This window comes from Durotheca rogersii (assembly GCF_024521655.1).
Source record: "Durotheca rogersii strain YMJ 92031201 chromosome Unknown GGS23scaffold_2, whole genome shotgun sequence".
NCBI classification, from domain to species: Eukaryota; Fungi; Ascomycota; class Sordariomycetes; order Xylariales; family Xylariaceae; genus Durotheca; species Durotheca rogersii.
In genome coordinates, this window is record NW_026251233.1 from 1,380,603 (window position 1) to 1,394,096 (window position 13,494).

The 13,494-nt window shown below is 53.8% G+C and overlaps 5 protein-coding genes across 5 annotated transcripts; 4 read left to right on the forward strand and 1 right to left on the reverse strand.

Moving 5' to 3' along the window:
• Positions 1–1,094: 1,094 nt before the first annotated feature.
• Positions 1,095–3,283, forward strand: GGS23DRAFT_548528 (uncharacterized protein). The gene is made up of 5 exons (XM_051515150.1): positions 1,095–1,604; positions 1,685–2,247; positions 2,307–2,359; positions 2,422–2,472; positions 2,576–3,283. The coding sequence occupies exons 1-5, from the start codon at positions 1,295–1,297 to the stop codon at positions 3,042–3,044; spliced, it is 1,446 nt and encodes a 481-aa protein (XP_051376179.1). The 5' UTR covers positions 1,095–1,294; the 3' UTR covers positions 3,045–3,283.
• A 1,245-nt stretch (positions 3,284–4,528) lies between these two features.
• On the forward strand, positions 4,529–6,782 carry GGS23DRAFT_179258 (uncharacterized protein). Its single transcript, XM_051511621.1, has 4 exons — positions 4,529–4,545; positions 4,691–4,873; positions 4,933–5,055; positions 5,198–6,782. Exons 2-4 carry the CDS (start codon positions 4,813–4,815, stop codon positions 6,706–6,708), a joined length of 1,695 nt encoding a protein of 564 aa, XP_051376180.1. The 5' UTR covers positions 4,529–4,545; positions 4,691–4,812; the 3' UTR covers positions 6,709–6,782.
• Positions 6,783–7,186: 404 nt separating this feature from the next.
• GGS23DRAFT_179266 (FAD dependent oxidoreductase-domain-containing protein) lies at positions 7,187–9,288 on the reverse strand. Its single transcript, XM_051511622.1, has one exon. It carries the CDS (start codon positions 9,104–9,106, stop codon positions 7,295–7,297), a length of 1,812 nt encoding a protein of 603 aa, XP_051376181.1. The 5' UTR covers positions 9,107–9,288; the 3' UTR covers positions 7,187–7,294.
• A 181-nt stretch (positions 9,289–9,469) lies between these two features.
• Positions 9,470–11,581, forward strand: GGS23DRAFT_592784 (heterokaryon incompatibility protein-domain-containing protein; the record flags this gene model as incomplete). The annotated part of the gene is made up of 1 exon (XM_051517934.1): positions 9,470–11,581. The coding sequence occupies one exon, from the start codon at positions 9,470–9,472 to the stop codon at positions 11,579–11,581; it is 2,112 nt and encodes a 703-aa protein (XP_051376182.1).
• A 566-nt stretch (positions 11,582–12,147) lies between these two features.
• GGS23DRAFT_179280 (uncharacterized protein) lies at positions 12,148–13,316 on the forward strand. Its single transcript, XM_051511623.1, has one exon. The coding sequence runs from the start codon at positions 12,242–12,244 to the stop codon at positions 13,097–13,099; it is 858 nt and encodes a 285-aa protein (XP_051376183.1). The 5' UTR covers positions 12,148–12,241; the 3' UTR covers positions 13,100–13,316.
• Positions 13,317–13,494: the final 178 nt, after the last annotated feature.

Genomic DNA, 13,494 nt, shown 5'->3' on the forward strand with positions numbered 1-13,494 from the left:
TATAGTGTAAGGCCTAGTTATGTGGGGGGGGCCCCTTGATAGGCCTAGCTACCTGGGCAGCTGAACCATTCTATTAAAAAAGGGGGGGGGAGGAGGGGGGAGGGTCGAGGTCAACAGGCTCTCCTCGGGGAAACGGGATTTTTCCGAGGGGGCGGGTGAGAGGGACCGAAACAAGCATATCGCATTCATATGAGTAAATACCCCGAATAATTTGTAATAATAACATCGTAGCGTTGAGATCAGGGATGTGTGCGACTCGCACACTCTTGGAAGTGCGGAGCAATCCTTGTCTCCGGTTTCTCTCCTGCTACTTCCTTCGACTGGCATGTTATGGGCACTGTGATACGGGCGGTCAATATATATATAAATATATATATAAATATATATTATATATGCATGGATATTTCAATGTACCCGAGTATCTATGTCCTCCATAGGGCACGCCACCATCGCTGTTGTTGATGCGTAGCTCCCGGAGGAAGCACCTCGAGGCTAGACTTTTCCATGTACCGGCCATACCAAGGCTGGGGTAAATGGCGTGGGCGGCCGGAGGATGGATCTACGGTATCGCGGTTGCGGTATAAACAGCCTCGCCTTCTGGAAGGCCACAAGAGTCGAGACTTTAGTGTGGCAAATGTTTCATGCTCATGAGTTTTGGCGTCGAGTATCTGTGCAAGAGGTAGGTATTATTACAGGTTGCATTTCCAAAGCCGCTGGTAGCGTGCGGCCTGTGGGTAGATTTGCAAGCTTCCGGGGATCACTTTAAATACCTAATTATTAAGCATACCATACCCTCTGCATTCGCGGCGCTTCCAAGTATTCATCGGTCGTGAGTCGTTTTGGGCGGGATAATATGAGACGTTGATAGCGACGATAAGCTGGATCCTAAATAGGGAGCTGAATGCCTTAAAAATCCCAGCTTAGCACGCCCCTAGTACTCCACGGGAGGTCCGGGATAGCCGTTAGCGGTCTCCATGGGAGGTCCGGGATAGGTAGTCATTGGCGGTCCCCACGGGCGTCAATCAATACTATATGTACTACTACTACTCTCGGCCCCGCCGCCATTTTTCATTTGCAGCCAACTTTCCTGCTAACGCACCCTAAGAGGGACTAACGCTCTATCGGAGTTAGCCCCCCTCCCCCGCATTTCCCCCACACTCTGCTCTTGTTCCACTCATCCGCAACGGCCCTCCCATCGATTAGTCCACACATCGCATCCCATTCCGCCTTCTGTGCCGCTGAACGCAACTTCTCTTGCTCTGATGAGAGTGAATCGGTCTTCCGACCATATCTGATGGGCTTATCCGCACAAAAGAACCAGCCGAAGGGAGGCCGGGGCGACCCGGCTGGTCCGAGATGGTCGTCCGGACGCGGTCTCACCGAGTCGCAGCGTGCGAGGAAACGGGAGGTCGATAGGATCAGAAGTCGGCGGTGCAGGCAGTCGACGCTGGCCCGCATCGCCGAACTGGAGACTAAGCTTCAACGCGTCCTCGCAGCTGAACCAGATGGCCGCCGAGAGCCAAAAGATTCGCCCAACAATCGGGATGAGATTCCAAACGGGACGCAGAATCAAATTACTAATGATGCCCAAGTTCAGGGAAACGGTCTGATCCCCCCCTGACTTTTTTCTCCTATTTAGGTTCTCTGTCAGCGGTTGATTCTGACATGGGTACAATGAGTGTAGACACTGCGGCTCCGCGCTCATTTAACCGCGATCCCAAACGTCGGCTAGATGAGGATGCGGCTGGATGGGGATTTCTTTCACTACCCGAGGATTCCACGAATACGTCTCAACTGGCGATGAAATGGGGTAGCGAATACCGTATCCCCACCCAGAACGGTCACCATGACCCTCAAGACGAGTTGACGATGCATCCGAGCCATCCACCAGATCTCCCTGGTGTTAACTTAGGCACCGTTGCTCAAGCTTCCAACCTTGTACTTTCAAGAGGTCCTGCCCTGGGATCGGATATCATTCGAGCCCTTTTCACTACAAGCGCGCTGCGGTCCACCGCCCGGACGTTAGAACACGTGCAACAATTCCACAAAGCGGCAGTATGCACTGATGATCGGTTGAATCAAGACGTTTTGATATGTGCAGTCACTGAAGGGTGGGATGCTGCGGAATCTCGTGGCAAGCTCTGTCCGCTTTGGAAAATCTTGCGCCTCAGTGACAGGCTAATTTTCCAGAGGTCTAGTCAAGTAACTCGGTTGGTCATGCTACGTATGATTCATCACATGCTCCTTGTGCGCATTTTCCTGCCCGCTGCAAACCCTTTGGAAATTATTGTTGACTCTCTCTCAAGTTCAAGGTGTGCCGCAGAAGACTGGACCAACTTCCCCCTTGGTACAGGCCCAGGTATGCAAACTCCTTGATTGCGGGCCGCATCGATGTAGTGGTTGCTTATCAGATTACGGCAGGCCAACGCAAACGATGTTCGCTCATGATGGAATCATAGACTTTTTCGTCTGGTACGTCCCTCGGAAGCGCTTCCCGGTGATCAGCTCGGTCCTTAACCTCAGACACCCGCTTCCTCAATCTTTGTCGGAGTGACTGATATCCCTGACTATACAGGCCTGGCATGCGCGAGCGGCTCGTCCTCTCGAAAGCAAACCAGCTCACGAATGATTTCTGGGAGTGCTTCTCAAGAAACTTTCGTTTCCTCTGGCCCTACCCTTTCGAGGATATTTACGCTCTAGACTTTTCTACAGGCCGCTTCTATTTCTCGGCTCTGTTCGAAAAGCAGCTTCTGGAGCTTACTACATGGCAAATGGAGAGGCAATTCTTTCTCTCGTTTCCGGAATTTGGCGACGATATTAAGGTTGCTGAGCCACATTGCTCAGAATTTAGTGTAAGGCCTTGTGCAATGCAAAGGTCATTTCGAGAGGTGGAGTGTAGTGAAGGCGCTGGAGCCGTTGGCTTTGGTGATCATGTTCCAGACTTTGATATTGGCACGATGGTGCCCCAGGAGATTCCGGGGCAAGTCTGTTGTGGACTGACTTCTTTTGATACCTCATCTTATGAAAGCTCATGCCTTTTTTAGATGTGTATGTATATATATGTTCACCAATTGCCATGCGCCATTAGCCCACTCCTCGCCTCCTCATTATCATCAGTCTTATGCGATATCATCGCCAATACTTTATAACCTGCTGCTGGCACGCCTTCTCCATTTGCGCAACACTTAACCCAGGGGATATGCCTGTCTCACGAAAGTCTTCGTACACTTGCCCCAAGTCTCGATTCCACGTGAGGGAGATGTAGCTGTTGGATAAGCGACCCGCAGGATAGGATGTCCTTTCGCGCATGTATGACAACCCCCCGGGCCACCCCGGCCGACCTGCCCCGCGTGTTGCTGGTCCGTATGCCCTTGGCGTCGATTGCCTTCCTCCGGCCCTAGGTATTGTCGAACGAACCCCTCTCGGCCCGCAGGCCTTCCATGAAGGTTGCACCGGCTTTTGCGGCGTCGGGCAGCCGAGTAATCGCGGGTCCCTATTTCTCACGTAGTCCTAGGTCTAGAGGCTCACACTCCAGTTAATCGTCCCGACTCGGCGAGGTTTTTAGCACAAACAGCGGCCCCACACCCACTTCCAATGATAAGGACATCGGTTTCGATGACCTCCGGGGTAGCTCCAGGTGGAAGGGAGTGATGGAGCCGGTCAGGAGGAGGCTTCCCCGCCCTTGTACTGGAGGTTGGTGAGAAGTAACCATCTGATTATGCTTCGAATGCGATTTTGAAATGATAGCCAAGAGCTCTGTAAGTACATGATTTAGGCATGTACCTACATGAGGTCCTAATATTATAGTCCATTTCACCTGTGTTGAGAGAGAATCCCGCACCCTTTCGGTGCCGTCCCGGAATTGGTGCAGACCCGGGTGGGTGCAATTTGCTAGTATATCTTCTATTTCTACGCCCGTAGCCCAGAACCTGCAGAAGTTAGGGTCACTCTCTGCAGCACATGGTTCTCCACAGCGGTCAATCCGGCTTCCGAGGTCGAATACTGAGACTGGCCGTCCCTCGGCATTGTCGAAGAGACCCGCCGAATGGATGGGATGACCGTATCCACGATGGAGAGTAGTGTTGTCCATTGCTCTGTGGTGAACTGCTGTCCGCTGGGCGGTGGAGGGAGAAGAGTTGGAGTTGGGGCGAGAGTTTCCATTCTTGTCTGGGGTACCTGTATCAACTAGTGGGCGGCTCTCCAAAATTCTTGAGGCGTGTTCAACGTTCACTTATGTAGCTCTCTGCCTGAGAATATCACCCCGGCCGTGCTCCTCCTCCGTACTCCGCGATCCGGACCCTCTACAGTATCCCGCTCAGCCAAGGCCCCTAGCCAGAATCGAGGCTAGCGAGGCTGGGGAACATAGTTGGCAGCGCGGTAGTTGGTGCACGCTAGTGCGAATGTGCGAGTCGCACACTCTCCAACTCTGGCAATGCGACAGGCACAAGTTCGCCACCCTTAGTTGCAAGCCCTCGACGCCCCCCCCCCCCCCCCCCCTATCACCCCTTTGTCGTCGAGTGTTGTTTCCGCCAGCTCGGATGTAGCGTGAGTCGCGATGCTACAAGGCTTTGGATTTTCCGGGCGCCTAGTGGGAATTACCGATGGAGTCCCCAAATATATAATTATGCTGCGAAGAGTTCGCCCTAGATTTCCTTCGCTGTCAGGTGACCAACGTTGATTTTGTTTACAGTCGTCACACCTCTCGCTGCTCTCTGGCTGGTATTCCTGTCTGCAATCCTTCTTCGATTCCTCAAAACCGAAACACCGGAAGTAAACAGAACGTATCCTGCGACCGATAATTCTGTCGACAAGATGGACACAAATCCGAAGGCGAATGAAGCTGCAGTTGTGATTATCGGTGCTGGCATATCAGGTAATTAATTGCTTTCCACCCCTGCGGGATTTCTTTGCTTAACATGCGCTGTCTTATAGGGATGTGTATTGCCATCGATATGATCCGACGAAACCGCAGCCGCAACTTTATTATTCTCGAGAAGGGCTCTCGGGTTGGCGGGACTTGGGGTGATAACCAGTATCCTGGGTGTTGCTGTGACGGTGAGTTCTCCGCCGAGCGAGTTTCACGTATATTTTATCAGTGAATGAATACACAAAAACCTTTTGAACCCCCCCGCCTTTCGATGTGTTAGTCTTCATACTTGGATCAACATGGTGAACTAACCGTTTCCCCTTGCTACAGTCTGGAGCCACTTGTACTCATACTCCTTCGAGCCCAACCCGAATTGGAGCACAATGTATCCCGAGCATAAGGAAATACACGCCTACTTGGTTGGGGTTGCAGAGAAATGGAGCTTATTCCGTCATATCCGCTTCAACAGTCTGGTAGAAGAAGCCCGATGGGATAATCAAGCCTATAAGTGGACCACAAAAGTGCAAGTTCTCGGCGGGAAAGATGCGGAATATACTCAATCCTACACCGTCTCGTCGGACTTCTTGATCTCGGGGGTCGGCCAGCTCAACTACCCGCTGTACCCCGACATAGAGGGTATGAAGTCTTTTGAAGGCAAGATGATGCATACGGCCCGATGGGATTCCAGCTACGATCTCAGCGGCAAACGAATCGCAGTCATTGGGAACGGCGCTTCGGCCGTACAAGTCGTTCCCGAAGTTGCCAAAACCGCCGCATCAGTCGTTGTTTTCCAACGCACGCCGAATTGGATCATCCCACGCCAGGACAAATCTATCAGTACCACGATGCAGAACATATACCGCTATGTTCCACTGGTTCGAAAACAATATCGCAAGATGCTTATGGATTTTAGGGAGACGTTTCACGGCATTGCCATTGCAGACTCCGCTTTCAACACCGAGGCTCGACAGCTGTGTCTAGAGATGATGGAACGGCAGATCCCAAACAACCAAAAACTGAGAGACGCTCTGACTCCAGACTATACACCGGGTTGCAAAAGAGTCCTACTCTCCGATGATTACTATGTCGCATTGAATAAACCTCATGTCGCGCTTGAGACGGCCCCGATTGAGACTTTCACTGCCAAGGGCATCAAGACTACGGAAAGCGAATACGAGTTCGACTTGGTGGTACTTGCCACCGGCTTCCGAACTACCCAGTTCATGTTCCCGATGAAAATCTATGGCGCAGATGGGCAGGCCGTGGACGAGCTCTGGGATAAACAGGGCGCCGCTCGGGCATATCTAGGAATAGCCGTCGAGACCTTACCCAACTTTGCCATGCTTTACGGGCCTAACACGAACTTGAGCCACAGCTCCATCATCCTCATGATTGAAGCACAGTCGCGATACATCAGCACACTAATCCGCCCTGTCCTGTTGGCATGGGCGAAAGGTGCTCGCTTAGCAATACAGCCGAGTCCGCAAAGTCTAGCATTGTACAACGCTAAGGTCCAGGAAAATCTTTCGAAGACGACCTTCGCGGACCCCAAGTGCAACAGTTGGTACAAGAATGCCGAGGGTGTCATTACCACGAATTGGTACGGGACTGTCGTGGAGTATCAGAAGCTGACATCAGTCGTTAACTGGGACGATTATATTCTCTCCAGTCCCGATCGGCGACAGATCCTACCCAAAGGCAGGCTGGACATCGGTCGAGTTGTTGAGGAATCCACTCTTTCAACATCTAGTTTAGTTTGGTCTCTTCTTGCAGTCATGGCAGTTGTGGGTTGTGGATTATATAACGGAGCTGTAACTTCTCTCTTCCGACTTCGATCCTAGTCTGCGACGACCAGTCTAGCATTTGGATGCTAATATCGATCCGGAGAGACCCCAACATGACCCTTCCCCTACACATTTTCAAGCCGGGATTGCTCTTCGTCGGTATGGAGGCGACCCCAGCTGGCTGAGTGTTGGTTCCATAGTCAGATCAATATAGCCTCTGTAGCTCGAATGTTGAAATGCAGCGAATTGTGAAAGTGGCAATTGAACGGCTCATTTCATACTTGGTGCTATGATACAAGTCTACGTAGCAGCTCAGCGCTGAGCAATGGGAGGGCTGCGCAGGGCTTTAGTGCATCTTGTCTACGGAGGAGCATTCTTGCCGGTCCCTAGGGTGTTAACAGAGAAGGGGCGGAAATCGAGAAAGTGAACAGCCAGGACTATATCCAGGATTCGCAGGTTCACGCATCAGTTTAGACTCAGTATAGAGTATATTTCAGCTTCGATCGACCAAGGTCGTGAACAAGAAAATAACAATTTGAAAGAGGGTGGATTTCATTCCGGTGGATTAGAAGTTAATATGCACCAGCCAGACTGCCCTATCCCGGGACCCATGCGACGAGAGGAAATTCCGTAGCTCTAGTTATTACAAGTTTGCCTTGAGATGTGAACGACCAATCTTCGCCTCAGATACAGCTGTCGAGATGGTCCGAAGCTCTGCCATGTGCTTCGCACAGACGTCCTGGGGTGTCGTCTTGTACTTTTTACACAGGTGAGCCGCTGCGGCAGTGGCAATTGCGTGCTGTGCTCCGTTGCCCATAAACTTGGTATTGGAGCCTGCGATGTGTGTGACGCTTATATGTTTCCCCGCCATCATCAGATTCGAGATGTTGGTAGAATAGAGACAGCGGAACGGGATGTCATAAGGTTTCCCGTCCCGTTCGTCCCACTCCCAGTACTTGAGTCGAAAATCATAAGTTTCATTGCCTGGATAGTGTAGGCAGAATGCTCCTCCATTCTGTACCACGGCATCAGGAAATGCTTTGTGGTCGCGAATATCCGTTTCAGTGAGAATATAGTCGCCCTTATATCGACGGAACTCGCCCTGTGCCGCGACATATGCTACCCAGTCGAACTCGAGATTTGCATAGGTCTGCGGTTCCATTGTCTTAACATTGGAGAATGTACCGTAAATGGCACGGAGTAGGTAATCGCGAATCTGCTCGGCCTGGGTATAGGGATCAAGCGACTGGCCATACTCCCAAAAGTGAGTGAGTGGCATTTTCATTCGCGGCTGGACTGCCGAATCGGGGGTCTGCCTGGGAGAGACGACGAGAGGGCCAGGTGCGTTTTCCACGCCGGGCTTCTCCAGTTGACCCCCTAGATTGGAGAAATCCTTTGCTACCTTGGTAGCCCATGGAACGGACGGGAAGGCAACAGGCGAGTCCGCCATGCGAGTGCGGAAAAAGACCGTGTTTCCGTGATGTGAATTATCCCCTTGCGCAGGGGCGAGGCTTTCTCTGTACTCGGCCTTCGACTCCTGGCCGAAAAGCGTCTCGGCGCCGGAGTAGAGCCCAAGGATGGCCTTGCCCGAGCAGTCGATGAATATTGGTGCCGAGAGAGAGATCTCTCGTCCACTGCGGGCATGGCGGGCATTTACCGACACAATGGAAGAACCGGCGGTGACTGTACTATAGACGGTATGCTCCAGAAAGACTGTCGCATTTGGTTCCCGGTCTAGCAGCTGCTTCGCGTAGAGGTCGCCGTCGGTGGTACGCTTTGAAATCTCATCAACCAACGGACCGGTCACACCGCGGGGTCTCAATCCGATCTCTACACTGGCGTTGCCGCCTAGATAAGGGCGGTCCTGGACAAGAGCCACGCGGTCCCCAAGTCTCGCTGCGGTCAGGGCAGCAGCGATCCCAGGCACGCCGCCGCCTACTACGACGACATCGAATATGCCTGCGTTTTCCGGTTCGCTCGGTATTCCACGAAGGCGCCGCCGCCATGCGCGTTCTACCGAGTCCACTTTCTCGGGGGGCGCTTTGTCGTCACGGCTCAAGAAGATGGCATCACAGCGTCCACAGAACCCAGTAAGATCGTGCAGCGCTAGCTTCGTCGCGCCTGTGGCTAGGGTTACGCTGCCTCCAGGCTGCCAGTTCCAGTCTCGGTCGTTGGCTCCGAACTCTGTGTCAAGAGCAATTCCGTTCACCAAGAGGTTAAACCTCCCCGGATGGTACGAGGGGACCCAGTCCTTGGTGCGAACCCAGACATTATACTCGCCCCCGTCCGGAATGGAGATGGTGGTTGTGGCGTCTGCGACCGGCCGCCCATTCCCGTGGGCTAGGAGGTAAGGGGATCCCATCTGTAGCTCAAATTGCGAGTCGAGAACCCAGCCGCCGAAGTCATCGAATGCCTCGGCCTCCACCAGGATTCCCAAGTCTAGTAATGTTGGCATGATGGTAAATGTGCCTTAATTGTTTATCGTCTTTCCATAGAGTAAAAAGAATAAAAAAGAAAATGAAATATCAAGTGACAATTGCGGTCGGCTCGGTTGATTGCGACACGCTAGAATAATCGGTAACAGTGTTATATGCAAGATGAAAAGGTGCTGAAGGCTGAACGCGTGGAGCTAAGGCGGTGCTGATATATACCTAGGTAGTTTGGGCAGGCTAGTTAGAGCCCATCCTCTGAAAGGCACGTGTTAAGCAGCGGGGTAATGCGCCCGTAGCTCCCCAGGCTTCACTCACTGCAGGGCGAGCTCGTGCCCGGGGCTCTGAAGCTAACTAATCTTCAATGAGCAAAGTAGGCAAGTGATTCGATGGCTCGGGAACAAGCGTGGAAAGCGAAAGGATGCTCCGAGTCTTGTTGGGTGAGAAACCTCCTGCTGCCAGATGTGGCCGATACCACTGCTTTCTCGAGCCGCCAGGACAGTATACCGTCTGTCGACGACAAGGTCCAAAGGGCAGCCGCCGCGAAGCTGTACCAGACCATCAAGCCCTGGCAGACACGCATTCTTCGTATCGACCCAGCGCTTCGACTGGATAGCCCGGTCTTATGCGCCCTCCTGATAGCCGATGTCATCGTCCACGAGGGCCTAGGGATCGTCGAAGAGGACACTGCTAGAGAAGCTCCCTATGACGCGTTATCGTACATATGGGGCGCCCCGGTATTCTCGCACCCGGTTCAAATAAACGGCATCCAATTCTTCGTTACCGAGAACCTCGGCTGCGCCCTACGACACCTGCGCCTGACTAACACGGAGCGATACCTGTGGGTCGACGCACTCTGCATCAATCAGTTCGACGTGAGAGAAAAGTCTGTGCAGGTGTCTCGGATGTTCTCGATCTACAAAAAGGCCCAGAGCGTTATAGCTTGGAATTCTGGTTGGAACCAGCAGAAAAGTGCCGTTCTCTCTACAGTCCTTGCGAATGCTTCAGATGATATTAAAAAGCACAGCGAGGTCTGTATACAGCGCCTTGGGACCCTTTCCCAGCTGCTCGTTAACGCCTGTGAGCCCCCGTTGTTCAAGCGGACCTGGGTCAGGCAAGAAGTCTTCGCCGCTAGAAATTTGGTAATGCAGCTCGGTGACCTACGACTATCCTGGGTCGATTATGAGCGCCTTAAGAGCTTCGTCGCCCGGATCGGGGACCTTACTAGGGTTCGCAGCGAATCTGCGTCTCCTGACTTCACAGATGCTCTCTACCTAAAGTCCCCTTCTAACGCGATCAAGACGTTGGTGCAACCAGATTACAAATATGATGCCAACACTCACAGTAGCCGGAATCAAGGTGCGATAAATGCTCCCGTCTCGCTTTTAGATGCCCTCGTATTTTCATCCTCCTTTGGCGTAACTGACCCTCGGGATCTCGTCTACGGGATTCTGGGGTTTACGACAGTTCCCACGTCCCAGGGAGTCACGGATATCCACCGCCCGGCGCTCACAGTCGACTATGGCCGCTCTGTCTCCGAAGTATTCCAGGACGTCGTCATATACGAGATTAACCGCACGGGATCGTTAGGCATACTCGACTTTGCAAGCCAGTCTCGACCTTCGTCCGATCTCCCCTCATGGGTGCCGGATTGGAGGGCCTATGACCCTGCGATTTCGCAACATCGCGTCTTAAACAGGACGAACTCGTGGAGGTATGGCTTCGTCGACGTGAAGAGGATTGGCATAGAGTGGAAACCGCTTCCTCCGCCTCCAGATGCATGCGGAGTCCTGTTTGCCCGGGGAGTGGTTCTCGGTATCCTGAAAACCCGCGTGGATGAGGACACGGCTTGGATGCCGTGGATATCTGACAGTTTCAAAACGGGCTTTAATGAGAGATTCGGGGGCCGAGACTTCGATTGCCCCGACCTCTTCCCAGGTGTCAGGGGAAATTACATGGAGACGTTTGACGAGGAGTTCAAGCACGGCAATTTGCCTCTTCACGACGGAAAAGTTGCACGAGTGAACGTGACGAATGCCGGCGAGAGGCTCATGACCCTTCTTCAGAGTGCGATGCTCGAAATGATGAAGTTCGCCGTCCGAGGCCGGGTGATCGAGTCCCCGGAACCTGTTCGGGGCAACCTCACTCTGGGCCTGGCCCCGCGAGGTATCTCCCTAGCACCTCGAGGGTTCGTGGACGATGACATTATCGTCCTATTCCGGGGATCACCCTGCCCATTCGTTCTGAGGCGCCTCGGGCAGGAACAACATGTATTGATAGGGAGGGGGATATTCCCCCTCTTATTTGAGCACACGTCGATGCACTTCGATCCTTTCAGGAGAAGCGAAATGGCCTGGTCTAGTGGCAGCGCCCTCGATGCGGATACATCCGACATTTTGGAAAGCCGACTGCTGCGTCCCGAGAAGATGGCTTCTATCTGGAAGCGCGCACTGCAGGACGACGAGTTTCTAAGTGCATTCGAGGATTTCGAGCTGGTATGAGTTAAAGCACAGCAGTAGCCAGCTGTGGGCTTGGGTTACAGGGTGATTAAAAATGGAGAGGCAACCTTGCAGGTTATGAAGCTCACGCGTCTTCAACCCAGTCTTGATTGAGGCCTAACTGCAGCAACACCAGAGATGTTGTACCTACCTATCTTGAAGAAAACCACCCGGCCTTTCTGTTCTTGGGCATCGGAGGCACAAGGCATGCAATGCAGAGTGGCGAATCACCACGGGACGAGGCGAGTTATTCCGATATCGGTATGGGAGAAGTGAAAGGATCTATCGGCCAAAGGCGATTGGGACCAGGAGGGGGAAGCCCAGTGAGCGATGTGTGCCGCCAAGGGAGGGTAATGGAGGAATCAAATCACCTCCGTGCCCGCACCCGCCGGCTTAGTCTTTCCTGTTATGGGCATTTGGAGACGACAGGGCTCCGTCTGCTATCTGTATCGAGTCAAGTCGAGCAGATAGCTTGATTGACCATCCCTTAGTTTATCACGCGAGTCTCCGGTTTCGACTTTCCCAGGCGGAACGGGCCTCGATAGTATTAACGGGCACCATCGATAAGAAAGAACGTGCTCGAAATCCCCTTCTTACCACGGAATCTCCCCACGAGGACTTCAACTATACATACAGTCATCACGAAGCCAAGACCACTTCGCCATGGGTGCATATTTCGAGACGATCCCCGAATCCCTTATCCAGTGGGTGCTGGCCCAGAAGGTGTTCTGGGTGTCGACCGCGCCGCTCTCCGCCAAGGGCCACGTCAATGTGTCGCCGAAGGGGGGCCATCCATTCGGCATCCCCGACCGGAAGACGTTCTGGTACCTCGACATGACGGGCTCAGGCAACGAGACTATCTCGCACCTCCTCGAGCCGGAAAACGGCCGCATCACGGTCCTGTTCAACGCGTTCGAGGGGCCGCCGCGCATACTGCGGCTCTGGGGCCACGGGCGCGTGCTCGAAGCCGGGTCGGCCGAGTTCGACGCTATCGTGGCGCGGGAGGCGATCACGCCGCCGCCGGGGACGCGGTCCGTCATCGTCGTCGACATCCACCAGGTCGGCACGTCGTGCGGGTACTCGGTGCCGCTGTACGACTTCCGCGCGCTGCGGACGACGCTCGACGACTTCTTCCGCCGCAAGGACGAGAAGTTCCGCGCCGGCAACGAGAAGGAGAGCATGGACCGCTACTGGGCCCACAAGAACGCCTACAGCATGGACGGCCTGCCCGGCGTCCCCCGCGGCCTCGCCGCCGCCCGCACCTTCGCTATCGAGCCTATGAAGAAGATGGTCGGCCCGCTCGCCCCTAAGAACGCCACTACCGCCGCCGGCTGGGGCGTCGCCCGCGCCGGCCTGCTGCCCGAGCACCTCGTCATCGTCGTCCTCTCGCTCTTGCTCGCCCTCGCCCTCGCGACGCACCCTGCCTTCCAGCACCACGCGCAGACGCGGATACGCGACATAGTGCTGCATGTAAAATCCATATCGGATCCGTCGCCAAGCGCCGCGGGCATCCTGAACTGAACGATCGTTGGCCCGGGGCAGCGTCGGCCCTCACACGGAGGGGTGACTCTCCCGCTTTGGGCCAAAAAGGGAAATGTCGAGATCTCGCTTGTTACGGGGAAGATGTTAGCCTCTTATTTCTGAGGGGAAAAAACATTTAGCCCCAAGCGAAGGGGGAATGTTCCACGACTGCATAGTTCCCGTCAGGTTTTGATATCACGTACGGCCAAGAAGGAGGCCTCTTTCGCTAACCCGTTTAGCCCGTCCGTCCGTGCCCTGCTGTCATTGAGCATTGGGCGGTATCACGATGCACACCTCCCTGCTTCCAGAGCTATTCGCCGGATGCCTTGCCTACTCTGCTGCCGCTCGCTTAGTTTGTTCGAATGGGGTGATTAGCCCGAATATTGATTTCTGAC

What these genes read in the sequence shown, in the direction of transcription:
- GGS23DRAFT_548528 (XM_051515150.1), top strand. Translation starts at nt 1,295, where the DNA reads ATGGGCTTATCCGCACAAAAGAACCAGCCGAAGGGAGGCCGGGGCGAC. An exon ending in TGATTCATCACATGCTCCTT is followed by an intron (nt 2,248 to 2,306) that starts GTGCGCATTTTC and finishes CTCTCTCTCAAG; the next exon opens with TTCAAGGTGTGCCGCAGAAG. An exon ending in ATCATAGACTTTTTCGTCTG is followed by an intron (nt 2,473 to 2,575) that starts GTACGTCCCTCG and finishes CTGACTATACAG; the next exon opens with GCCTGGCATGCGCGAGCGGC.
- GGS23DRAFT_179258 (XM_051511621.1), top strand. Translation starts at nt 4,813, where the DNA reads ATGGACACAAATCCGAAGGCGAATGAAGCTGCAGTTGTGATTATCGGT. An exon ending in TATCGGTGCTGGCATATCAG is followed by an intron (nt 4,874 to 4,932) that starts GTAATTAATTGC and finishes GCTGTCTTATAG; the next exon opens with GGATGTGTATTGCCATCGAT. An exon ending in TCCTGGGTGTTGCTGTGACG is followed by an intron (nt 5,056 to 5,197) that starts GTGAGTTCTCCG and finishes CCCTTGCTACAG; the next exon opens with TCTGGAGCCACTTGTACTCA.
- GGS23DRAFT_179266 (XM_051511622.1), bottom strand. Translation starts at nt 9,106, where the DNA reads ATGCCAACATTACTAGACTTGGGAATCCTGGTGGAGGCCGAGGCATTC.
- GGS23DRAFT_179280 (XM_051511623.1), top strand. Translation starts at nt 12,242, where the DNA reads ATGGGTGCATATTTCGAGACGATCCCCGAATCCCTTATCCAGTGGGTG.